The 24,440-nt window shown below is 47.7% G+C and overlaps 2 protein-coding genes across 2 annotated transcripts in view; both read right to left on the bottom strand.

Annotated features, from left to right (window-relative positions):
- The window catches only part of CGRRF1 (cell growth regulator with ring finger domain 1), a 451,182-nt gene that overhangs the window by 96,759 nt on the left and 329,983 nt on the right, over positions 1–24,440 (bottom strand). The window lies entirely within an intron of this gene.
- MAPK1IP1L (mitogen-activated protein kinase 1 interacting protein 1 like) lies at positions 1,741–19,524 on the bottom strand. The gene is made up of 4 exons (XM_083738300.1): positions 19,351–19,524; positions 10,689–10,716; positions 7,763–8,470; positions 1,741–6,328 (listed from the first exon to the last, which is right to left on the bottom strand). Exons 2-4 carry the CDS (start codon positions 10,710–10,712, stop codon positions 6,317–6,319), a joined length of 744 nt encoding a protein of 247 aa, XP_083594426.1. The 5' UTR covers positions 10,713–10,716; positions 19,351–19,524; the 3' UTR covers positions 1,741–6,316.

The following is a 24,440-nucleotide window of genomic DNA, read 5'->3' as shown; positions in this document are numbered from 1 at the left end:
ATTAAATCAGAGGCCTTCTATATGCAAAGCAGTTGCTCTACTCTGGAGTTCTGCTTCTTCTGTGGGCAGCCCCCCCCCCCCCCGCATTCTGGGCCCAAATACTCTCTCTTGATCTGGTCCGTGATGTGACACGAGGCCGGTGTGTTTGTGGGGAGAGGGGCAGCTTTCCAACAACCCAAATCTGCAAAGACCGAACTAGATCAGTGCACCAACTAGGTCACTGCACCGTAACAGCTAAATTTTAGCAACTGCTAATGTCCAACCCTTCACTGTTGAGCATGCTGCTTTATGGAAGTCAACCGTGGGCAACTTCAACCCACCAAGAGTGATGCCTCGATGCCTTCCACATGCTCAGCGTCGGGTGGAATTGGAGCATCTACACTGGCTTGGCTATGTCCGCAGAATGGATGATGGCAGGACACCCCCCCCCCCCCAGGACATGCTCTGCGGGGAGCAGGCCTCAGGCACCAGGCCCGCTGTCAGACCAACTCTGTGTTACAAAAATGTCTGGAAGTATGACATGTGGAGGCTGGCGATCTCAACCCCATGTGGGAATCCCTTGCAGACGACCACAGTGCCTGGAGACTGTGGGGGTGCAAATATCCAGAGTGTGGGGGTCAGGTGGAATTGCTATGAGGAATTATGAAATATGGAGCAAGCCATTGTGTCCGTGATGAAAGCATTGCGTTGACTGGGTTTGATTCATCGACAATAATTTCTGATTGAATCCCACAAGCCTCTGCACCTCTGCCATTTGCTTTCTCTACGCCTGACAGGCACGTATAAGCATTTAAAAACACAGACTGGTTGCTTCCCTAGGCATCCTGGGTCATAAAGATAGAAGGTAGCTTTGATGTAGTTTGTTAATCTTGATAGATCTTAAGGGCCAGGAAGAGTGTTCACAAGGAGATGGTAAATATGCCATCCTTCCTCTCCTGTTTATGACCTCCGGGGTTTTGCTGAATGCATTCCTCTAATCTTGTTTTATTTACTCTCAGAATGTATGCATGCTCAAATTAGCTCTTTGTAGTTTTAACTTTAACTTTGTCCCCACGTGGTTTTTTTTTTATTTGCTCAGAGGAAATCTGATTGGTTCTTACAAACACTGTGTAAAAAGTTCTTTTGTGAATAAAACGACCTGGGCCAAGGGGTGGACAGGATTATTATTGGTACCTCTTCCCAGAGTCTTGCTGGTCAAGTCTCGTGTGTATTTTATTAATCAGAGTCCAATCCTTCCTTGCTTTTGGGACGCAACAGAGACAGACAGTCAGGTTGTGTGTTCACAGAAGTGACAAGAGATAAAGGACCGCTTTAAAACTCTTGGAGGCAGCAATGCTTCTGAATACAGTTGCACCCCGGAAGTCTAACAGAATCCGTTCCGGAAGTCCGTTTGACTTCCAAAACATTCAGGAATCAAGGCGCAGCTCCCGATTGGCTACAGTAAGCTCCTGCAGCCAATCGGAAGCTACGGTGGACGTCTGGGTTCCAAAGAACATTCGCAAACCGGAACACTCCTAGGTTTGCGGCATTCGGGAGCGAAAACGTTCATCTTGAAAGGCGTTTGACTTCCAAGGTATGACTTTACCAGTTGCTGGCGGCTGTGAGAGTAGAATTCTGGACTGGATGGGCCATTGGAATGATCCTGCAGGCTCTTATGTTCTTAAGAATAGGGTACTGGATTATTGTCATACATAGAGGTGGGAGGAAGCTTTCATCACCCAAGGACTCTGAACACCGTCATCTTGAAAATACGTTTAATGTCCAATTGTATACAAAAAATGACAGCATTTTCAAAAAATATCAAATCCTGTATTTTAAAGCCTCTTCACTACCATCATACAACAAATTTGTCATCTAGAAAGAAAAATAATAATAATACAGCAGCAGGTGATATGGTCTATGCTTCAGAAGTGTGATTGCTTAATAATTCCATATTGTAAACAAATGCAGTTAAATATCCACCCCAGAAGCACAAGCCAAAAAAAACCCCAACCCAAAATTTCTCAGCAGTTTTTCCCCCTCAAAAAAACAACAAAACAAAACCCCCAACTCACAAAGTACAGATTGATACAAATTCCATTGCATAACAAGCATCAATTGGGCTAAAAATTGCTCACACTCGGGACAGAATGATTAGAAAGTTTTACTACACAGCATTGAACAATTGCCTGGGATGGTGGGGTAGGGTCCTCCCCCCCCCCCATTACTTATAGGAAAGGATAGTCTCATGACCGGGGGGTGGGGGTGGGAGCGGTCCAAGTAACATCAAGGGATAATAAGCAGAGATCGTGAATCCCCAGGAAGAATGCTTTGTCCATAACCAAGTCTGGTCCATTTTGGATTTTTATTTGTAATTTTTGGAAAAAAATTCCTGGAGGAGCCAAGCACAAAGATGCAAAATGCATTTTAATTCACAGGCCTTCCATCTCCCTTGCATATACTGCTCTGACTCTTTCCCAGAAGAGAAATTTTGATATATATATATTTTCTCCACATATGCACACTGGGAGGGAGCACAGAGAGAAGAAACGCCATGGTGCATCTGCAGTGGCACAACCGGACACCCTCATCTGCCCCAGCTGCAACAATACATCTCTCTCCTCTATCGGTCTCTTGAAGGTGCACTTTTCCATCGTCTCCCGAGACAGACAGATGCCAACCAGCAATGCATGATCCCTTTTATCCAAATGGTGTCACCAGAGCATCCTTTTCCACAGCCTTCCAGATGTTTAGGCCTGCCAACTCCCATCCAGGCCCACCCAGGTGCCAGGAGTTGGCAGTTCAAAACATCCGACAGGTACCTGGCTGTGGGAAGGCCGAACCAGAGCAATGCATCTGTCGACCGACTCCTATTTAGTCGCTGCTGTGTTTGGGCAGCGTTTCTGAGGGAAGTGGAAAAGGAAGAGAACATGGAAATCCGGGCACAGGTTCTCACCTTTCAGAAACTGCAGCAGATGCTGGCAGAGCTCCCAAGAGTGTGTTTGTCGCTGACTGGGGTTTCCGCAACCTGCCTGGCCCTCTGTTCCTGCCACTTCGTAGCACCCCAGAATTATGCCGAAGTAGTGAATGGTTACAGGTGGTGCCCTGCACAAACTTCCGCACAGAATCCAGGCTCTCTCTCGGCATGGCATCTGGGCAGAGGTTTAATAAATCTGCAGACCCATGAATTCAGGTTTCATCCTCTTAATTTGGAACAGATGAAGCAGCGGCCGGCCAGCCTTTCTGTCCAAGCTGCTTAGTCCAGTGTCTGCAATCCTATACCCACTTACCTGGGAGTAAGTCCCATCAAGTTCAGTGGGGCCTACTTCTGAGTACACCTGCATGGTGCAGCAGAGCCGCATCTTACGCGGGGTTTAGGTTCCAAAGCCAACACACGAGGTGAAAACAGTGTATAGCCAAAACCACCCCCTTGTCCTGGCTGAGAGATATCACTGCTTATTGCACTGGCTGCTGGCCAGGGACAGGACACAGACTTTGTGACTCCACTGCCTCCCCAACACTTTTGCATGTACATGATCAATAGGAACAGAAGGGAGGCTGGACGAGACTTGAAGGCCCTTACAGTTTCAGGTGGGATCTTAGCACCTACTTTTGCAGGAGCTTCAGCCAAGCGGGTTATAGCTGAATTCAAAGACGATGTGATGCGCTCTTAGCCAGGTCTATGGTCTCTCTCCTCTTCCACTCCAGCAGCACTATAAATCCTGCAGTCTCTACAGAAGGACGGCCTCAGGGTGGAGCCACTGAACGCACCTTTGGAAAAGTCTGTCCTATGAGCTTGAGGTTCGGCACAACCACTGGTCTGCTCCAGCCTTGTGGAAAACTCCTGTATCGTTTGTTATTTCCAAGAGTTCGTTTTTTTTAATAAAAAAAATGCACACAGAAGACATACACGTGGGTTGTCTTAGGCTGGTCTATGGTAGGTACATTCACATTTATCTCCTGCACATTTCAGAACCTCGCACGCTTCGGACCTGGAACAAACCGCTCTCGCCCTGTCCAAAACCTGATGGAATGGCAATTACGGTAAACGACTCCCAAGTGCTAAATGGTGATTCTGGGGCCTTTCCACAGGTCAATGCATGCCCACGCTTCATTTTAGCTTTTGCATACTTTGGCAAGTCCCTGTTCAGTGCCAATAATGCATTCCACCCAAACAGGAGAACAAATAACTTTGCTGAATGTGCATGCAAGGCAGGGATTTCGAGCACAGAAGCAGCACAGCACACAGACTTCAAAGAGCCATATTAGAACATAAAACCAAAGGTTGCTTCTTTCTTTTTTTGAAAGGTTAGCAGGACTTTTACTTCAGGGTTTATTAGGCTTGGAGTTCTTGACAAAACTGGTGGAGCTGGGGATGTAGAGGGGAATTGTCACCCATCGCTAACCTCAATTACCACACTGAACAATATCCGATAGTTGTGGGTGTTGCAAAGTCACATACCACCGAGCAAATCACAACAGCAATGAATGTGCTAGCCGGGGGGGGGGGGGATGCATTCTCCCTTCCCCACAACCAAGAAAATACTAGGCTCTGAATTTCTGGGAGGGTGCAATATCTCCGTCAGAGAAGTGCAACATGGAAGGAAGGCATGCAGCCAAGGGGAAATAAACGCTTGCCACAAACTTACGCAAGCACAGACCGGAAAGGCCCCTCCATTCCACACATGCAGATTTTTAAAATTTTGTTTGTTTAAACTCCCTGTTCCATGTCCACTCCACACAGCACAGAATCGTAGAGTCGGAAGGAACCCAAAGGGGAACTTAGTCCTGCCATGATTAACCAGTATTTTTTTTTTTTGCAGCCGCTAGAGAAGAACATCTCATCTCTACTCTAACCAGCCTTGCAATTCTCAGGGGTGAGAAACCGGTGAGCAACAGGGTGCCCTCCTGCAGAGCCATTTCCCACAGATGGCTTCTAAATGGTCACTTGCCTATGAATCCTTTGGATGAGCAGACAGAGGTTTGTCAAACAGACAACACAGCTGGTTTTGCAGGCAACTAAACTGTGGGTTTACTGGCAAGGCTGTCCTGTCCTGCAACATTGCTGATGGCAACAGCAACCAAATGAGCGCATGGTGCCATCCCTACAGGGGCTGTTTGAAGGAGAGGTTTACTTGAGCCTAGGGACGAACTCTGAGAAGCCAGAATGAAAGGGGAAAGTACACACACAGGCAAGTTAAACTGCTGCTGCAACCACTGCCCGGTGTTGGCTATACACAATTTACTTTGTTGAACCAAGATGGCCTGAGCACATACTTCAGGAAACACCCCCCACTGCAGAACAACCTTCCTATTTAATCTGATATTAGACTCTGCCATCTGATTTGGGAACAAGACGACAGCACTCAGGTGAAGGTGCAACTGCGCTTTGTGGAGTTCTGATAAGAGACACCATCGGTTCCCAAGTGAGGGCAGCGGTTATGCAAGGACCATGGGTTCTGGAGCCACTAAGCAAGAAGAGGATTATTCTGGTCAGATTCCTGCCTACAATAAACATTTTAATTCCATTTGAAGGACAAAAACAACCAAAAAGTTATCAGGGCTCATCAGTCAACCCAATGGCAGTTCTAGTCCTAGATTTAATATGTGGACCATTTCAGAGGGAAAATCCATTCTCTTAATGAAAACAATGAAGTCTAATTTGGCTGGCAGACTAGCCCCTCAGAATGAACTATCCGAACTATCCGAACTGCCCAAACACCTAAATTGGGCGGTGCAACGATGTTCACAGCTGCCTGGAGGCTAGACATCAAGTGTCAGATCTAAATCTCTGCCAACTATCTCCCAGAACATGGCTAAGATAAATTGAATGTGATGTTGAGAACTGCCTCCAGATTAACATGGTTTGCTTCTTTTCAGTTTGATGAGTGACTCGCAATGTGTCTGGCCTATCTGTCCAAGAATTTCTCCAGAATACACCGAGTTTATTGAATTGCTTGAATAACCTGAACACACAGACACAAGTCCAGCAATGGCGATGGGTCCAGGCCTTCCATCAAATTCCTGGACTATTCTGGAGCAGTCCTAACTCTCTGGGCAAACAGCCGCATATTCCAAGGTGGGGTCTCCACCTCCCAAGCAAGGATCGGGCAGCTGGGGCATGTTTTATCCTAATTCACTGACAAACAAAAAGGTTACTTCAGCATTTGAACAGAGTCCAGCTTACGCAGAGTCCTCCTCCGTGCCTCAGATGAGCAGGCAGAAGGTGAGCGAGCTCTTTTGAGACTCCAAAAGGTTACAGAAAACGAATGTTTAACTTCTCTTGTAAATAGCAGTTGTAGGTGAGGAGACTGCACTTCATCAGCCCGGCACAAGTTCAACGGTAAGGCTGGGGAAAAGAATAAAAAGAGACAGAGGTCAGCCAGATTCTGCAGTTCCAAGGTCAAACTACTGAGGGTTTGCTCCAGGAGCCAGACGAAGGGTTGAGGGGTTGACAAATGTGCAAAGCCATTAAACGCGCATTTCTCTCAACAGGCAGCAGATTCTTTTCTTTTTAAAAAATGATGCTACCAGGGCTGTTCTTGCAGTGACCACAGAACATGCTATGGGGATAGGATTAGTGTTGCATACAGAAATCACACCCTCTGACCAGCAGAAGAAGCCATGCCTAGAGATTCCCTGTTTTTTAGACCATTGTCACTCACCAATAGGTTTTTTCCCCTGAAGCATAAGGGCCCTAAATGTGACTCACTGAAATGGGCAGAAGAGGCTATGATCTGCACTTAGCAATGCATCCTTGGCTATTTCCCACCCCCAACACGAGGTTGCTGCCATTGCTGGCTACAATGGGGATGTTCTCCCTCCCCTGTGGGAGCTGCTAGGATGCCAGCTGCATTGGAATCACAGGTGGGGAGGGGGCTGCTCCATGACTGCAGTCATGGGATTGTTGTCTATCCCATGACAGTGTTTGACTCCACAGAGTGGGAAGTGACGGAGAAAGGATGTTTGTGTTACTGTGTGCCGTGAAGTGGGACTATTGTCCTTTGTTCTTTTTCTCTTTGCTGTCTGATGCTAGAGAGAGAGGGAGCCATGTTGCAGTGCTCCGTGTGTGTTTATATGTAAGTAGATTAGCCAAAATGCTGAGTTGCTGAGTTCTGTTACACAAGCTGCGAAGACTCTGTGGATCCCTAAGTGTGCTGATGTCTGTTGGCATTGGTTGCCGTGATGTTCAGGGAGAAGAAAGATTTTGAAGCTCCCGAACGATCGACCAGGAGGGAGAGAACATGCCAGTTGGGCATGTGTCTCTGCCAGGGTCCTACTTGAGTGTAGGACGAGCTCCTGACAGCTGGCAGGATTCGCACAGGCATCCGGATGGCCACCGCAAAAAGATGATGCAGGGCAGAACAAGACACTACGCGTCATAGGGCACTCCAGAAAACACCCCAAGATTCTTTGTGATACGCAGGGATTCCTAAGACAAGCTGCCATGGAAAAGCTTCTCTTAGAAGATCAGGGAGGGAGGGTTACTCTTTTGATGTTTCTGTTCTAACAATTTGTGCTTTTATCTTGTATTTTTATCTTGTGAACCACCCCCGAGATCTTTGGATGAAGGGACGGTATATCAATCTAATAAATAAATAAAAACCCCAAATAAATACAATCAGGAAAAATAAAGCTTATCAAATTAAAAGCTGCAATTCAACAGCTGCCGCTGAAGAGGTTCACTGGCTCTGATGAAGCACAGCAATTGGGGGAGGACATTTCTAAAGCTGAGCTGCAAATGAAGGGACTGTTAGGAGAAGAAGCAGCTTGCTGTACTCACATGAAGGCCCCCTGGCATGGACGGAGCTCCAGCGGGCGCAGGTGGCACTTGGTAAGGATTCGGCGGCGTTGGGTACAGTCCTGGAGCCGGATAGGACCCTGTGGGCGGGGGAAATGGGGCTGGTGGCGAAGGCCCCCATGGTCCGGGGGGGACGGCGCCCCATGGCACTGTAGGAGCGGCCCCCGGTGCCTGGGTGGGAGTGGAATACGGCCCTGGGGGTGGGTACGGCACACTAGGCGCAGGGTACTGGCCCCCGACGGTGGGCCCCCACCCTCCTCCGGCAGACATGGACCCCCACGGCCCGACGGCGGCGGCAGGGGGCGCGGCTGGCTCTGCTGGGCCCCCGTAGGGCCTGGGGAGTTCTGGGAAGGACATGTTTGGAGGAGGGTACTGGCCAGGTGGGGCAGGGCCTGGGGGAGGGTAAGGGGTGCCGGGAGGGGGGCAAGCCGAGCCAGGAGGCGGGAAGGGGGCAGGGGCTCCGGGGGGGAGGGAAGGGTACATTCCCGTGGGAGGGGGTCCAAAAGGGACGTTGGAGGTGGACGTGCTGGGAGGCAGCCCCGACATTGCCGCGGGGGGAGCGCTTGGCGGGTTGTTCCAGGGGTTGGAAGCGGGCCAGGCTTGGGGGGGCTGGCCGGGCTGCTGAGCAGGTTTCGTGTTGCCCAAGGAGGCGTTCTTGGCAGGAGACGTGTCCGGGAGAGCATCCGCCAGCTAGGAAAACGAAACATGGGGTGAGACTCCACCACTGTTGCTACTCCACCAGAGGAGCCTACACTTTATCATCATCATCGCTACCACCATCTCTGGCATCAGCCACATACGAACAACCTCTCATCTCTCTCTAGACTGTTTTGATACCTTCCTTGCTCATCCCACCATCGAAGGACACCCGATTCAAGACATGGGGGAACTCACTGTGCCTTTCCACAGCAAATTCTCTGCTGGTGAGTCCTGACCAGACTCTGGGGCAGCCAGCTTTTCGCTGTAACCCACCAAGATTTCAGCACCTCCGCTTATTTAAAGAAGATTAAGGTGATGCGGGTGGCGCTGTGGGCTAAACCACAGAGCCTAGGACTTGCCGATCAGAAGGTCAGCAGTTCGAATCCCCGCGACGGGGTGAGCTCCCGTTGCTTGGTCCCAGCTCCTGCCAACCTAGTAGTTCGAAAGCATGTCAAAATGCAAGTAGATAAATAGGTACTGCTCTGGTAGGAAGGTAAACGGTGTTTCTGTGCGCTGCTCTGGTTCACCAGAAGCGGCTTAGTCATGCTGGCCACATGACCCAGAAGCTGTACGCCGGCTCCCTCGGCCAATAAAGCGAGATGAGCGCCCCAACCCCAGAGTCGGCCACGACTGGACCTTTAACTTTACCTTTTTAAGGCGATCAATGGTCAACTCTTAAGTATCCCAGTAAAACCACTTCCAAGTTAACATGTGAACTTGCCGAGTTAAGTGTGCTTTTCTCAAATTTCCCCCAGGTAAGCACATCAGCTCAAACACTGTTCATTATTAAGAGGGAAAGACTATTTAGACAGCTTGGAAATTTTAACAAAGCACATTTTAAAAGTGTTGAAATATATATAAAAAATTAAAAAATTGTCCTAAGAGACCAACTAAGTTTGTTCTTGGTATAAGCTTTCGTGTGTATGCACACTTCTTCAGATACACTGAAACAGAAGTCACAGGACCCTTATATATAGTGGGAGGGTGGGGTTTTTAATTATACCTTAAAAAGTGTTGTTATAGTAAGATGACTGTACTTAGTCAGGTCTCTGTTGATTTGGGGAACTGGGAATTTTTCTGCAAACCCACACAGCTTACTGGTGGGTCAGAATTGTTCAGGCCATTTCCAGTCCATGGTTGCCTGCCTAGTCTTTCTCTCCCTCGACTCCACATTTGTTCCATGCTGACGTCGCCTCATGTCTCCATGGTTTAGGCCCTGACTTCCCTTCTTCGGAAAAGCTTTCTCTTAAACCTTCTGCCTCCTCTTATCAGGGCTCCTACCACACACTTGTCAGATGGACAATCTCAACCTCCCCCCCCCCCCACAACGTAGGTTATAGTCCCAGTGGGCAGAGATTAACCACTAACATTATGGGGGATGGGGGAAGTTAACTGCATTAACAAAATGAAGCAGTCCAACCGTAACATTCAAGGGTCAGCATAAAAAGCTATAGCAACTTAATGTGCTTCTTTCCCCATACAAAATTCAGCTCTTGGCTTTGCATTGGAATATACACCCTCATCCGTTCAGACATCTGAATTGGTCTCGATACAATCACACACTGGTTGCAAGCAGGGTGAATAAAAATCATTGATTTAAAAAATAATAATAATAATAAGATTTTTTAAAATTTAAATTGGATTTTGAAAATAAAATGCTTTTTGGGGGGAAATCTTTCTAAAGATAGTTTCTATTTAAGTTACATTATAGTCCAAAGGCTATTCATCAGGAAATAAGGATTTGTTTTAAGTTTTTCATGGGTGCCCAAAACTCAGTTTAAGTTTTTTTTATATAAAAAAACCCGTTTAACCACATCAGTTAACAAACATGGATGCATATGCTATAATGTTATTGTTTCAGTTAAATAAATTGTTATTTAAATATACAGCAGAAAAGTTGTTCAAATATAAACAGTTAACTTATTAAACCTCACAATAATTTCATAATTATCTGTCTATGTATTTCTAATAGTATAACCAAATCAGTAATTTTTGATATAACTGTAAAAAGTACTCTGAGAATTTATTCCAAATATGTAACCTTCATATGGTTGTAAATATTAAGATTATACCAGCAAGAATGAGTATTTCTGTAAAAAGAAAAAAAAAAGATTTAAATCAAGTCTTACTGACTAGTGATTTAAATCAATTTGATTTAAATCAAATCCCCTGGTTGCAACTTAGAAAGTAGCCAACTTGGAAGACTTACCGAGAAGTCGTCAGCAGCTGACATTTTCCTGTAAAAGAAATAAATGAGATTGGTTTAATGCAGAATTTCAGACTACAGCAGGCATGTAATTTAGATGAAGCACATTTTGGTGCACAAATGAGAGTTCTTGAACTGCACATCATTAAGCCTTTGCATGCTCAGCCACCTTCACCATCAACTGGGTTCCTACACACCACTACATTCGCACCTTGGTTGCCAAAAAGAATGAGTTCCAGGAGTCCGTTCGACTCCCGGAACCATTCAACAACCAAGGCGCAACTTCCAATTGTCTTCAGGAGTTGCAGAAGCCATGCCGGACGTTTGGCTTCTGAAAATCATTCGAAAACCAGAGCACTCACTTCCGGTTTTCGATCGCTCAGCAGCTGAAACGTTCGGCAACTAAGCAGTTTGAGATCCAAGGTACGACTGTATTTGAGAGTCACTGCCCATATCAGTGCCATCAGTGTCAGTATTATTATTAATGGGACTTATTAGTCACTTGTTACCAGAGATACAGTTAAAAACATTAATACACAATATCATAAAAGGGGGAAAAAATAAGTCACATACAACAATGTTTGTATAAATCAAAACCCCACCCAACATTGGTAGCATCTTGTAAAACCACAAATCATCTTATTGCTTGGACCTGCTAGATGCAGTGATTGCCAGACTTGGCCCTCCAGCTGTTTTGGGACTACAACTCCCATCATCCCTAGCTAACAGGACCAGTGGTCAGGGATGATGGGAACTGTAGTCCCAAAACAGCTGGCGAGCCAAGTTTCGCCATCACTGCGCTCGAGTCTGATAAAAGCAGCTGCTGCCTATTTCTGCTGGATAAAAAGGTCCCTGTATCACTGTGAATGAAAAGGGCCCCATGTTAGTGCAAGCGATCAGTTGAAGTGAGTGCTTGCTGCTCATTTGAGTCTTAGGAGACATCATCCCTTTTCACTAGGATAAAAGATTCTGACCGAGACCCTTGAATAAGGACTGAGTCCCCAGTCAGGAAGAGAATCACAAAAGAAAAATAATGGAACCATCACAATACACACGCATACACACGTCAGAAGAACAAACTCTCCAGGTCAAGGTAGCCGGTGCTACCCGTGTTTAGCAAGAAGTTCTGCCTTTAAAGGCAAGTGACACAACAGTGTCAGTAAATCTGCTGACGGCACATCAACAATTGGGTCAGCGTTCCATTTAACTTTGGACAATACATAATTGCACGCCTGCAATTTACAACGAACTTTCCCCACCCTCAGAACCTTTGCCACCCCGCTTCCTGAGCATCTGCCACTGCCATTCACCCCTGGCTTAAATGCTGCGCAATAACTTGAGAAAAATCTATCCCATATTTCTTCCCCCGAGGAAGTGTTGAAAATGTACAACAAGCGCAATCAAACCATGAGCTAAACAGTTAAGTTTCAACAGTAAAATCGTTAATCACAACAGGCATCCAGAAAGTTCAGCAGATGAGCAGGGAAACAATCCTCCATCCATTCGGCTTCCCTCAAAAGCCTCCCTAGAGATCTGGGTCTTCATCTGGCACCAGCCAGCATATAGCAGTGGGGTCGCTTGGCTCTCCCTGAGGAAGGCACGCCAAAGAGGCACAACGGAAGAGGCTAAGGCCTTAGACCCAGTTGCCATACCTGAAAACAATGCCTTATATATTATGCTGAACAGAAGATCCAGGAGGGTACATATGGGAGATAGTTGTTCTTCAGGAACCCTTAATTATAGTTAAGAGCAGCAGCAGATACTCCCCCCAAATTCAGCATACTCCTGTTTTCCACGTGATCCACCCATTCTGGCCATCCTAACATAACTGGGGTAATGAGGGATCCAGAGAGGAGTGGCAAAACCACCACACCACACCCCATGGGGCAACACAGAGGAGCCCCGCTGAATGCCCTGATGCACAGGATGTCCTACAACCCATCCGGATCAATGTCAGGTACCCATAATATCAGAGGCAGTCTACCTAGGAATACCACTTGCAGGGGAAATGCAGGTGGGGGGGGGACTGCGGTTGTGCCCAGGTCCTGCTTGTGGGGTTCCCATGGGCACGCATGGCTGCTGTGAGAACAGGATGCCCTTGGTCTGACGCAGCAGGAATCTTCTTGATCAGGCAGAGGCAAACTCTGGCCCTCCAGATGTTTGGGACTACACTTCTCATCATCCCTAACAAAAAGGACCAGTGGTCAGGGATGATGAGTATAGTTCCAAACATCTGGGGCCAAGAGTTTGCCTATGCTCTTAATAGGTAAAAAGGTAAAGGATCCCTGGACAGTTACTGTTAGTTTCTGTTTCTCTCACTGAGCAGCTGCTTGCAGTCACAGGACTGTTTACATGCCAGAGAGTCCAGATACTGTTGGATTCTCACGGGAAAGAGAGATGGGATGTGACGTTACTGGTTTCCTGTTTCCTTTGTTCTTCTGTTTCTTTTGTTCAGTTGCTCTCTGCTTCTCACAGAGAGATGTGTTTTTCTTTGCTCTCTGTATAGCTTAGTAATAAAGTATAGCAATGTAGCCTATATCTGCCTCATCCTTCTGTTGTGGACTTCGTTGTTTTAATCCTCTGCTGGGCTCAAAGGAAGATGAGCCATATCAGCTCGGACGACTGGAGCTGAAATTCTAACAGTTACGTCCAGTCAAAGGCGACTATGGGGTTGTGGCGCTCATCTCGTTTTCAGGCTGAGGGAGCCGGTGTTTGTCCGCAGACAGCTTTACGGGTCATGTGGCCAGCAGGACTAAACCGCTTCTGGCACAACGGAACACCGTGACAGAAACCAGAGCGCACGGAAACGCTGTTTACCTTCCCACCACAGTGGTACCTATTTATCTACTTGCGCTGCCGTGCTTTCAAACTGCTAGGTTGGCAGGAGCTGGGGCAGAGCAGCGGGAGCTCACTCTGTTGCAGGGATTCGAACCGCCGACCTTCTGATCAGCAAGCCCAGGAGGCTCAGTGGTTAAGACCACAGCGCCACCCGTGTCCCTGATGCTATCTTAACTGCAGTAGAGGCACTTGTGCAAAATACAAACATTGGGTGGGACAGATCTCTTGGCAGAAGGCTCCGTTTTTACTCACACTTGCATGTGTGTGTATAACATTTCTTTCTTCCGGATTTGTACCCAATGTTGGTCCTACTCAAAGCAGAGCCACTAGAGCCAGTGGACAAGGCAAACTTAGGTCCATTAATCCCAATGGATTAATCTAGTCAGACAACAGCAACCCTTAGTTTCCAAGAAGAGAAGCAGGGAAGTAACAGAAATACTGAATTACTCTAGCAGAGGAGTGGTATCCAAGAGTTATTCCTCCCTCCCCATCCTGATCAATACTCAGGCAAAGCCTAAAAATAGAACAGCTTCTCAGCACTAATTGCCGGCTTTGATGACCTCTGTGCTGCCACACCCATGCCATGAATGAGGAAGGGGAATGGAGGAGAGAGGCAAGACCTTTAAGCCAGCTGCTGACTAAGCCTTGGATTGGCACAGCTATGACCAGAATGACAGAGATGCAAAGGTCCTTGGTACTAGCTACACAGCCGCACCCACCAAGGGAAGCCAGGAATTCTGCAACAGTGAAACTGGATTATAAAACAAGTGCACGCAAGCGACTGAAACTAATTCAGCCTGGCTGCACAACTTCCCCAGGGCTTTTGGATACTTTTCTGGTAGGGACGTGTTAGTGGGTTAGAGGAAATGCTCAAATAAGGCAGGGGCAAATGAAATCTGAGAGAACAGGGGGAGGACAGCAAGCTAAGCTCTCTTGTTGATTAGACCAGGAAGCAACCCCAACCAAGTTTTGATCTGCTCTGGTTTAATGCTATTCCAAGAATCTTCTTTGCTGATCTGATCCTTTGGTCAGAGCTGTCTCATATCCTTCAGCCCATAGAGTGTCAAGACTAATCTGAATTCTGATGGTGGCCATGTTCAGACATAATAATAAACTATGGTTTATCATTATGGGATTGAACCTGGACAAGTCTCAGGCTCTCACACGACCTTCCTCCCCTGCCCTACCCTGACCATAAGGGGATCAAAAGCCTTTGCCTCCATTTTCAATTGGCCACAGTTTAGTGGTACGTCCAACCTTGAAGTTCATTTCAACTATGGTTTACTGAAACAAGTAAGCTTCATAAAGCAAGGATTGAAGTTTGTCTGTTTCAGCAAGACAACCCACAGTTTGCTTGGGTTAGAACAAAATGCTAAACCGTGGTTTGTTAGAAACTGAAGCAAAGGCTTGTGAGGGAGAGAGACGTGATTCTGATGCATTCAAAGGACCAACTAGCTGACCCCTTCACAACAGCTAATCATACCAACCTATGAACAAACGATAGTGTATCTGGAATCCTGTGTTATTTTTCTTGTCTGCAAATTGTCTAGCTGCTGAAATCTCAGCAGACAACACAGAGCTAAATTGTCTCAATTCCCTCATGGCTTAGCTTAAATTGTTTCATTGTTGGCAACCATTTGGAACCACTTCACTAGAAGCAAAACAGCACTTGTGATCAACAAGTATCTCCAGAGGTGGTGCAGTTTCAGCTTTTAAGTGCCTCATTAAACCTTGCCCTACAAAATAATCTTAGGTGGAAGGAATCATCCTAGCAGAATGGAAAACTATTTACGTAAGAACCATGATGATGGGGAAACCCAGCCAGATGGGCGGGGTATGAATAATAAATTATTATTATTATGTCACAAGCCAAATAAAAAATAAGGAAATGCACCAACATACTGCATTATTGCTTAAACATACTGAGCCCTAGGGAACGGGAGGGAGGGAAATACCATCATTTAACTGGAATCTGTTTTTGAATAAGCCATTTCTGGAAGTGCCAGAACTCCTACGCCCGAAAAAAAACCCTCAGTGATAGAAGACACCTGAGGCCCCCCCACAATTTGACGTGGAAGGGGGGGGAGCGTTTTCCATCCGATTTGGTCCTGGAGATGCAGAATGCTGTGGTACGAAAAGCATTACAGAAACAGAGAGGTACTTTAGACCAGTGTTTCCCAACCTTGGGCCTCCAGCTGTTTTTGGACTACAACTCCCATCATCCCTAGCTAGCAAGACCAGTGGTCAGGGATGATGGGAATTGTAGTTCAAAAACAGCTGGAGGCCCAAGGTTGGGAAACACTGCTTTAGACGTCTAACTGAATGTTGCAGTAGGGATTCACAATCCATACAGTGTACGTTAACATGTATGGTGACAGCTTGCTTTCTAGACTGCCACAGGAGTGCAAATATTGATCGTGGGTCTCCATGAAGTTTATGAAGCATGTGTGTTAACAAACAGCAAAGCAAGAGGGCATACCTGATCTTTATACACACAAACACTGAAGGGTGTGCCAGCAGAGAAAGTGTTTGTTCATACATAAAATACAGCTATTATTTAGGTATTAGAGAGAAGAGCGACATAGGAGACCTGTGATGGTATCACAGCTGTAATTCTAGGCACAATCCTCTGACAGCGGAACTCAGTAGCATTTACTTTCTAGTAAACATGGCTAAATTCCAAGCCCCACAGCTACAGCATCTCATTTACAATTGCCAGCAACACTTTGTATCAGTGTCTTGATGCATGAGAGTGGTTTTTGTTTTTTCCTAGATAGAAACTACTACTACTACTACTACTACTAACTAATTAAGTAAATTTATATAATGCCTTTCATTAGAGAATCACAGGATGGTTTACAGTATAAAAACACAAAAATGCATAACATAATAACAAACAAAACAGTTTAAAAGGCCAAAGGCCTGAGAAAAGAGGAATGTTAATATTTGGCACCTAAAGATAAGTAATGAAGGTGCGAGGCAAGCCTCACCAGAGAGAGAATTCCACAAGTGGGGAGCCACCATAGAAAAGGCCTGTTTATTGTGTTGCCACCCTCCAGACCTCTTGTGGAAGGGGCACACAAAGAAGGGCCTCAGGTGATGATGATCACAGGGTCTGGATCAGTTCATATGGGGAAAGGTGGTCCTTGAGGTACAGTAAACCCGCAACTTATGTGGGGGTCATCTTTCAAAGATTGTGCCTTAAGCCAAAATCGTCTATAGTCAAAACATACTGGGTTCAATAGCGCGGGGGGGGGGGGGGATTGCCAAAGTCTTTTTTCCACAAATGCTTGTGGGGAAAAAAGTTAAATCTGCGTAGGTTGTGGGCTTAGTGTATTGCGGTCTTGAGCTGTTTAAGGATTTATAGGTCATAAACAGCACTTTGAATTGGGCCCGGAAACTAATTGGCAGCCAGCACAGTCCGGCCAGAAATAAATTTCCTTCAATCTTCTCTCATAACAAAGGGCAGGCATCCTCATGGCAAATGGTGATATTCAGGGATTCCCACACACTAGTCAGCTGTAGCTTGGGATGCGTCAGGTAATTTCCATGCACCTTTACTTCCTCCCCAGGGATGCGATCACTGACCTATATTTAGGTCCTCAAGGATTTATCACCAAGGATATGCAGGTCTTCTTCCTTACTCCAATAAGCACCAAGTCAGGTCACCTAGGTTTCCATGGCTTACTTCAACCTGCACTCATGGATTGATAAACCACTGATGCAGAGCTTAGATTGCTCAAAGGTATTTCCTCCTTAATCCTTACATAAGGCTGCAAGGTAAAGAACTATCTTGGCTTTCCCCAACACCCCCCTTACTACAGGTTAAGGTGATGTACCTGAGGCATATGAACGATGGGAGACACGGGGACTACCTGGTCCTCAGCTCAGGACTCTCCCAGCTGCCACCCCCTCCCCTCCATGTGGTTAAAATAACAACATATTCTTCCCCTATTTCCCCAGCATCTGTGTTGTAATCAAGGCTTGAGCCTTAAGAACAAAAGGCCACCCTGCTGGAGGAGGCCTGTTCTCACAGTCGCCAACCAGATATCTTGCTGGATCAAGCCAGCTGTCCATCTAGTTGTTCTCACAGAGGCTAAACAGGTGCTTACAGAACAACAACCCTCCCCCACTTCATAGCTGTCAACGTTTCCCTTTTTTAAAGGGAAATTCCCTTATTCCGAATAGGATTCCTCACACGAAAAGGGGAAAGTTGACAGCTATGCCACTTGCAAATGGGATTCAGTGGCATACTGCCTCCAACACTGGGGTGAGAACATAGCCATTATGGCTAGGAGCCATTGACAAGGGGCCTGTCTTCCAATAAATCATCTCTCTTTTAAAGCCATTGAAGTTGGAAGCCATTACTGCCTCTTGCAGGAATGAGCGCTTGTACTTTATCCTGGCACTTTCAATATTCACCTTCCTCAGGTGTCCTAAAGAGTTTTGATATCATGAAAATGAAAACTTCACACTATCCGCTTTTTCCACACCATGCACAATCTTGTATGCTCCTATCACACACACATTATCCAACCTTTCTTCTAAACTGAAAAAAGCACCAAATGCAGCAACCTTTACAATGGGGGGGGGGGGTGTTGCATTGCTCCACTCCCTTAATCTATCTTTTGTAATGGCTTCAACAACACTAAATAAAAAGAACTCCATATATAGCTCCCCTTGATTATTTTGGTTGCCCTTCTCAAAACCTTTTCCAGGGGAGTATGTAACTGTAGCACTAACAGTAATAATAAACAAGAGAGACAACTGACTGAGGAGCAAATCTGACCATGGGTAACCTGAACCCTTGTGCTCCAGCTCTACCGTTGAGATCAGGAGCGTTGTTGACCCCCAAAGTCGTTGAGGCTCATCTGACGGCAACAAAAAGCAGACCCTTCATTACCATGGGCCCAGTCCTGCGAAACTCCCTGCCAACAGAAATTCAGAGGGAATCCTCCTACCGAAAACATTCCTGTTTAGGCAAGCCTGCCCAGGTGCTCAGAAAGCTGAGGTGACTTTAACCTGCTTTCGCATTTGAACTTTTGGTCTGTGTCAAAGTGGGCCAGTGGGTCTTTCTCGATTTCTGTATTGGGAAGTTTTTAATGCCTGGTGTTTTATTATGTTTTTCTATGTGCAGGAACCACGGGCAGGGTATAAATACTAAACATTATTATTTTTATTCCACTTAATTGGTATTTTGTTAAATCCCATGTGAAGAACTATGCAGAAACTCTGGTTTTAGTATGCTGTTTGCCACAATAAACATTGATGATAATATTAGTATTATTCCACTTAAATATCATATTGATTGTTAAATCCCATGTTGATCGTTTTTACTGCCTGTGTAAAGAACTATGCTGAAATTCTGGTTTTAGTATGCTGGCTGTTGGCTGTAAGAAACATTGATGTTGGTATTATTCTTATTATTTATTATTCCACTTAAATAGCATATTGATTGTTAAATCCCATGCTCATCGTTTTTATTGTCAGAAATTCTGGATTTAGTATACTGGCTGTTTGCCGTAATAAACATTGATGATGATGATAATAATAATAATAGTAACATTTCGCCTTTATGGTCTTAATTTTTTTGGGAAGCGCTTTGAGGTTGCTTTCGGCCCTATGACCAGGCGGGGTGCAGATTTCCTGAAGCAAATAAACAAAGGGACCGGGGAGCCCGAGGGGCGAAGGGAGGCTGGAGCTGCCGGGGGCCGCTCTCTGTTCCCACGGGGGCCGCCCCTTCCTCCTCACGAGACGCGCCCTCTCCTCCCCACCGCCCCCCTCGCCTCAGCCGGGCCCCTTCCCCCCCCCCCATGGCGGGGCCTACCTGGGCGCGCGCGTCGAGGAAGCCCCGCCACAGACGCCGCCGCCGCCGCTTCTCCTCCGCCTCTTCCCTCAATGCCCTTCCTGAAGCAGCCGGAAGCGGAAATGAGCCTCGCTCTCGCTCTCTCTTTCTCCCGAGCACCGCTACGCCCTCCTTCGCCAGCCGGAAGCGGAAACGCGTCGCGAGGGAAAAGGGGGAAAGGGGCCTGGTCACGTGACGCTGCCCCTCTGCCTTCGCCACCGAGCAGGCGCGGAGTTGGGCCCCGCCCCCTCCGTCGAAGTCGCTCCGAGTCTCTTCCCCCCGCCCCTCGCCGGGGACACGTGACGGCAGCCCCGCCCTCACCCATGCGCCGCGGTCGCCAGAAGAGGTGGAGTCGCTGTGGTGCCCCCTGCTGGCTGGAGGAGGGAAGTGCACGTATCTCCGGTGGGCCGGAGAGGTTTCGAACTCAGTACCTTGAGTGGTAATTTTTAAGAGCTGCATAATACATATATATGTGTGTGTGTGTGAGTCTATCCAGCTCTCTATCTAAAATATAATAGAGTGGTGTGTATATATTACCTATTATATATTATATGTATATCGTAGAATGCAACAACAACAACAATACTAATAATAATAATAATGATAATAATAATAATAATTAATATCCCGCCTTCCGAAGCCGGGCTCAGAGCGGTAAGAACAGTAAAATAATACAGCATTCTAAAATCATGTGTCTATCTATCTATGTGTGTCTGTGTGTGTATTGTTGTGAACCTCTGGGTATATGGCAGTATACTGATTTAATAAATAATAATAATAACAGTAATAATAATAATAATAATAATAATAATAATAATAATAATAATAATAATTTAAGGGGCTGAGAAATCACTTGTGCAAACACGGGAAATGGGTGCAGGATTCCACATGTGGAGAAAGCAGCTTTTTCATCTCGTGCCTCTCCCACCCCTCTCCAGGCACCCACCCAGAGAAGTTTCTAGTCCCTAAAGATCTGAAGGCAGGCTTGACGGAGGACAGACCAGAAGGCTGGTTGAATAAAGATAAATTTTTAATAATTTTTTAAAAACACCTCCCAGCAGATGTCAAGACAATAAACAACTATTTTACTTTTAAAAGACAACTGAAGGCGGCCCTGTTTAGGGAAGTTTTTAATGTCTGATGCTGTATTGTTTTTAATATTCGGTTGGAAGCTGCCCAGAGTGGCTGGGGAAACCCAGCCAGATGGGTGGGGTATAAATAATAATTTTTAAAAAATAAATCAATCCATAAGGGGACTGTCCTGAACAGCTGCTTCTCTTCCTGCAGAATTAAAGTTATGCAAAATATGTGCAACTTCCTGTGAATGTATTGGTTTAACAATTAAGGGCGAAGGGAGTCACTCATCGGAGAGTACCAAAAGTTGCTTTCTTTGTAATAATAATAATAATTTATTATTTATACCATGCCCATCTGGCTGGGTTTCCCCAGCCACTCTGGGCGGCTTCCAACAAAATATTAAAATACAATAGTTATTGTAACTCGCTCTATGTGGGGCTGCCCTTGAAACTGGCCCAGAAACTCCAGTGGGTGCAGAATGCCGCAGCGAGACTCCTTACGGGGTCCTCGCCGCGGGATCACATTAACCCAGTGCTATACAAGCTGCACTGGCTCCCGGTGGACTACAGGATCAGGTTCAAGGTGCTGGTTTTAACCTTCAAAGCCCTATACGGCCTAGGACCCTCGTACCTACCGCCTTTCCTGGTATTCCCCACGGAGGACCTTAAGGCATGGTAGGCAAACTAAGGCCCAGGGAAGGTCGGCGGTTCGAATCCCCGCGATGGGGTGAGCTCCCGTTGCTCTGTCCCTGCTCCTGCCAACCTAGCAGTTCAAAAGCACGTCAAAGTGCAAGTAGATAAATAGGTACCGCTCCGGCGGGAAGGTTTGCGTGGCGAGTTCCCGCCCCCACCAGGATAAATAAAGACACAGGACACCGTATGTAAGGTTAATTGGGCGAATTAGGCCACAACTTTATTGAATTCAGGAATGAGAGGCATTGGCATAGGCATTGGTCCTAACGGCTATCCGGCTCCAGCCCATTTGCTGGAGACACGGGGAAGGGTTAACCTTATATCGGGGGAGACTCCCGCGAGGCACGTCGACTAGGAGCTCCCCCGGGTCACCGCTCTGGGGCGTGCCTTTGGCCCACACCTCCATAGGCTTCGGACAGGGCCACGCCCCCCGGGGTCCTTTAACGGACCACCCTTCGCTCGCTGGGGGGAGGTGATGGCGTTCCTCCCCCCCCACACATCGTCTTAACCCCTTCATACCAATGCCTACCGCCAATGCCGAGAAGTTGTGACGAGTTGCTACGAGGTAGGCGAAAAACCAAAAGGCCCGAAATTGCCAATTGGGAAAAATTCCTACCATGCCCCTTGCGGCGACAGACCGAAGTCCATAGCAATGTCAAAGGCGTGCCTAAACCTAACCTACTTAAAGGGAGGGAGGGTGGGGGAAAAAAAAAACGTGGGGGCGAGCCGGCGAAAAGAGGGCGAGCCCCCTCTGCGCCGGCCATAAATAGGGCAAGCCACGCCCCCCCGCCGACCAGCTGATTGGCTGGCTGGGGGGGCGGGCCCGACGGGGATTCCCCTACTCTCGCGGGGGCTGGGGCCAGCCCCCGCTCGCGTGGGTGGGCGTGAAGCCCGCAACCCCACCTCCTGGGGCAGGCCCGGAAGTGGCTTTGCGTGGCGAGTTCCCGCCCCCACCAGGATAAATAAAGACACAGGACACCGTATGTAAGGTTAATTGGGCGAATTAGGCCACAACTTTATTGAATTCAGGAATGAGAGGCATTGGCATAGGCATTGGTCCTAACGGCTATCCGGCTCCAGCCCATTTGCTGGAGACACGGGGAAGGGTTAACCTTATATCGGGGGAGACTCCCGCGAGGCACGTCGACTAGGAGCTCCCCCGGGTCACCGCTCTGGGGCGTGCCTTTGGCCCACACCTCCATAGGCTTCGGACAGGGCCACGCCCCCCGGGGTCCTTTAACGGACCACCCTTCGCTCGCTGGGGGGAGGTGATGGCGTTCCTCCCCCCCCACACATCGTCTTAACCCCTTCATACCAATGCCTACCGCCACACGAGCAAACGCTCGCCGCCAATCCTCTCATGCCTGAACCAATCCCTTATCCCCATAGCTATATCCTCCAGCCATATATCATTTCCTGCATCAGACAGATGCACGCCATCAAACCGGTAGAGGGCCTCACCATTGAAACGAATGCCCGGGTGTCGTATGACCTTTCCCCCCAGGGCTGCCACTCTACGCACCACCGCCCGATCCACGGCTTTCCTCGCCCTATTTATGGCCATCGGGCACCTGCCATCTCTCCAGACCCGCCTCTCCATCAAGGAGGCCCAAATGATTGTGAGGTTTGGGTAAGTGGACTTAAGCTCCTCCAGGTCACCGAATATGTGCCACTGCAAATCGACCGCCTTTCTATAGGCCAGGTCGTTCTCACCCAATTGTATAATTAAAGCATCCGGGGGGCCCTCTCTCGCGACTTTGGTCTTAAATGCGGGCAACATCTCAGCCCAACGCATTCCCCTCCGCGAGATCCAAGATATTGCGATGCCATCAGGCAAGCCCAGTCGCGGCCCCAGACCGGACTTGATGGCGCGGACCCTGGCCCAATGCACAATGCTGTGCCCGATTATCCAGACGCGCACTCCCATATTTCCTGCAAGAAATCAAAGAATGGGCCATGGTCAGTAAACCCCCAGCTGGGAAATTATAAATTCTTTCTTAGGTAGCGTTTGTATGCGTCCGATTTCCAGCGGCCTAAATCCCTAATCCTCTCGGCCGTAAGGCCCAGGTGCATTGCTGTGGTGGCCGCTCCAATCCTAAAGGAGTGCGCTGCGAAATCTGCCGGTGGGAAGCCACATGCTTTAAGCGTTAAGCGCATGACCCTGGTGAACTGGTGCCGCGTCAGGGGTACGCCGTCTGCATGGATTAATAACGGCCCCGCCATGTTAGGTCTCATCGACAAGAAACGCCTGGTGTCCTTAACCGGACACGGGCCGAGTTCCCCTGTTGCAAGTAGCCGGACCAGAGCGCCCCTCCCGAACTGGTCTGTCTTGGAACTGCGAATCCGTACAACCAAATCCTCACGTGAAAGTGTAATGTCACTCAACAGTAAGCCCCGGGAGGAGCCCTGCCGACTATCCTCAAAAACCACTTCACCCACACGCATCGCCCCAAAGAATGCGATGGAGTAAGCTGCTGAAAACAAACGTGCCTCATACTTAGACCAACAGACCGTTCTCAACCTTTTATGGATTTGGGAAAGTATGTCAAAAGAAATAGGCCTCCTCGCATCCCGGACTGGGGGCTGCAGTCTACGCCAGCCTTCTAGGGACTTTCGTATGACGAATTCAGCGCATGGATCTGACGAAAATAACGTTTTGCAAAAGAAAGAAATTGCTGCGGCCTGTAAGTTTAGGGTTTTGGGGGCACGTCCGAGGCGCTTCAAGTGCACTAAATAGGACAAGACCTCAGACCTAACGGGAGGGGCGTTGCTCCTGGTGGCGCTGGATTTCGCACGGAACTTTAAGAAATCCGACCACGCCCTCCTATAAGATCTCATTGTGGAGGGCGCCAATGAGGCTAATACTCCCTGGATCACTTCTGGTTCCCAGGACTCTGGTCCCCAAGTCTCCACAGCTGTTCCGGGAAGGGCTGAGGTAGCAACTGAGCGTCCGGTGCTAACGAGCGGAAGCGGTCCATCTGAAAACGAGATAGGGCATCCGCGATATCATTGTTAACACCAGGCACAAATTTGGCGGAGAAATGGATATTAAGTTCTAAACAGCGGAGAACAAAGGAACGCAGAAGGGCACCAACTCTTGAGGAATGCGCGGCCTGCCTAGTAAGGACCGCCACTACCGCCTGGTTGTCGGTGTGGAAGCAAACCCTATGATTGCTAAAAACATCTGACCATAAGTGGACTGCCACTACAATCGGGAAGAATTCTAGGAAGGTTAGATCTCTGGTAACGGGCCCTCCCCTCCAGGCTTCAGGCCAACGCTGGGCACACCATTGCCCTTTAAAG

The sequence above is a fragment of the Podarcis gaigeae genome (genome assembly GCF_964106915.1).
Source record: "Podarcis gaigeae genome assembly, chromosome: 1".
Classification (NCBI taxonomy): Eukaryota; Metazoa; Chordata; class Lepidosauria; order Squamata; family Lacertidae; genus Podarcis; species Podarcis gaigeae.
Note: the sequence above shows the minus strand (reverse complement) of the source record. Positions and strands in the feature narration are given on the sequence as shown.

Coding starts and splice junctions, on each gene's coding strand:
- MAPK1IP1L (XM_083738300.1), bottom strand. CDS start 10,712: ATGTCAGCTGCTGACGACTTCTCG. Junction 8,471..10,688: donor CAGCTGCTGACGACTTCTCG/GTAAGTCTTCCA, acceptor TCGTTTTCCTAG/CTGGCGGATGCTCTCCCGGA.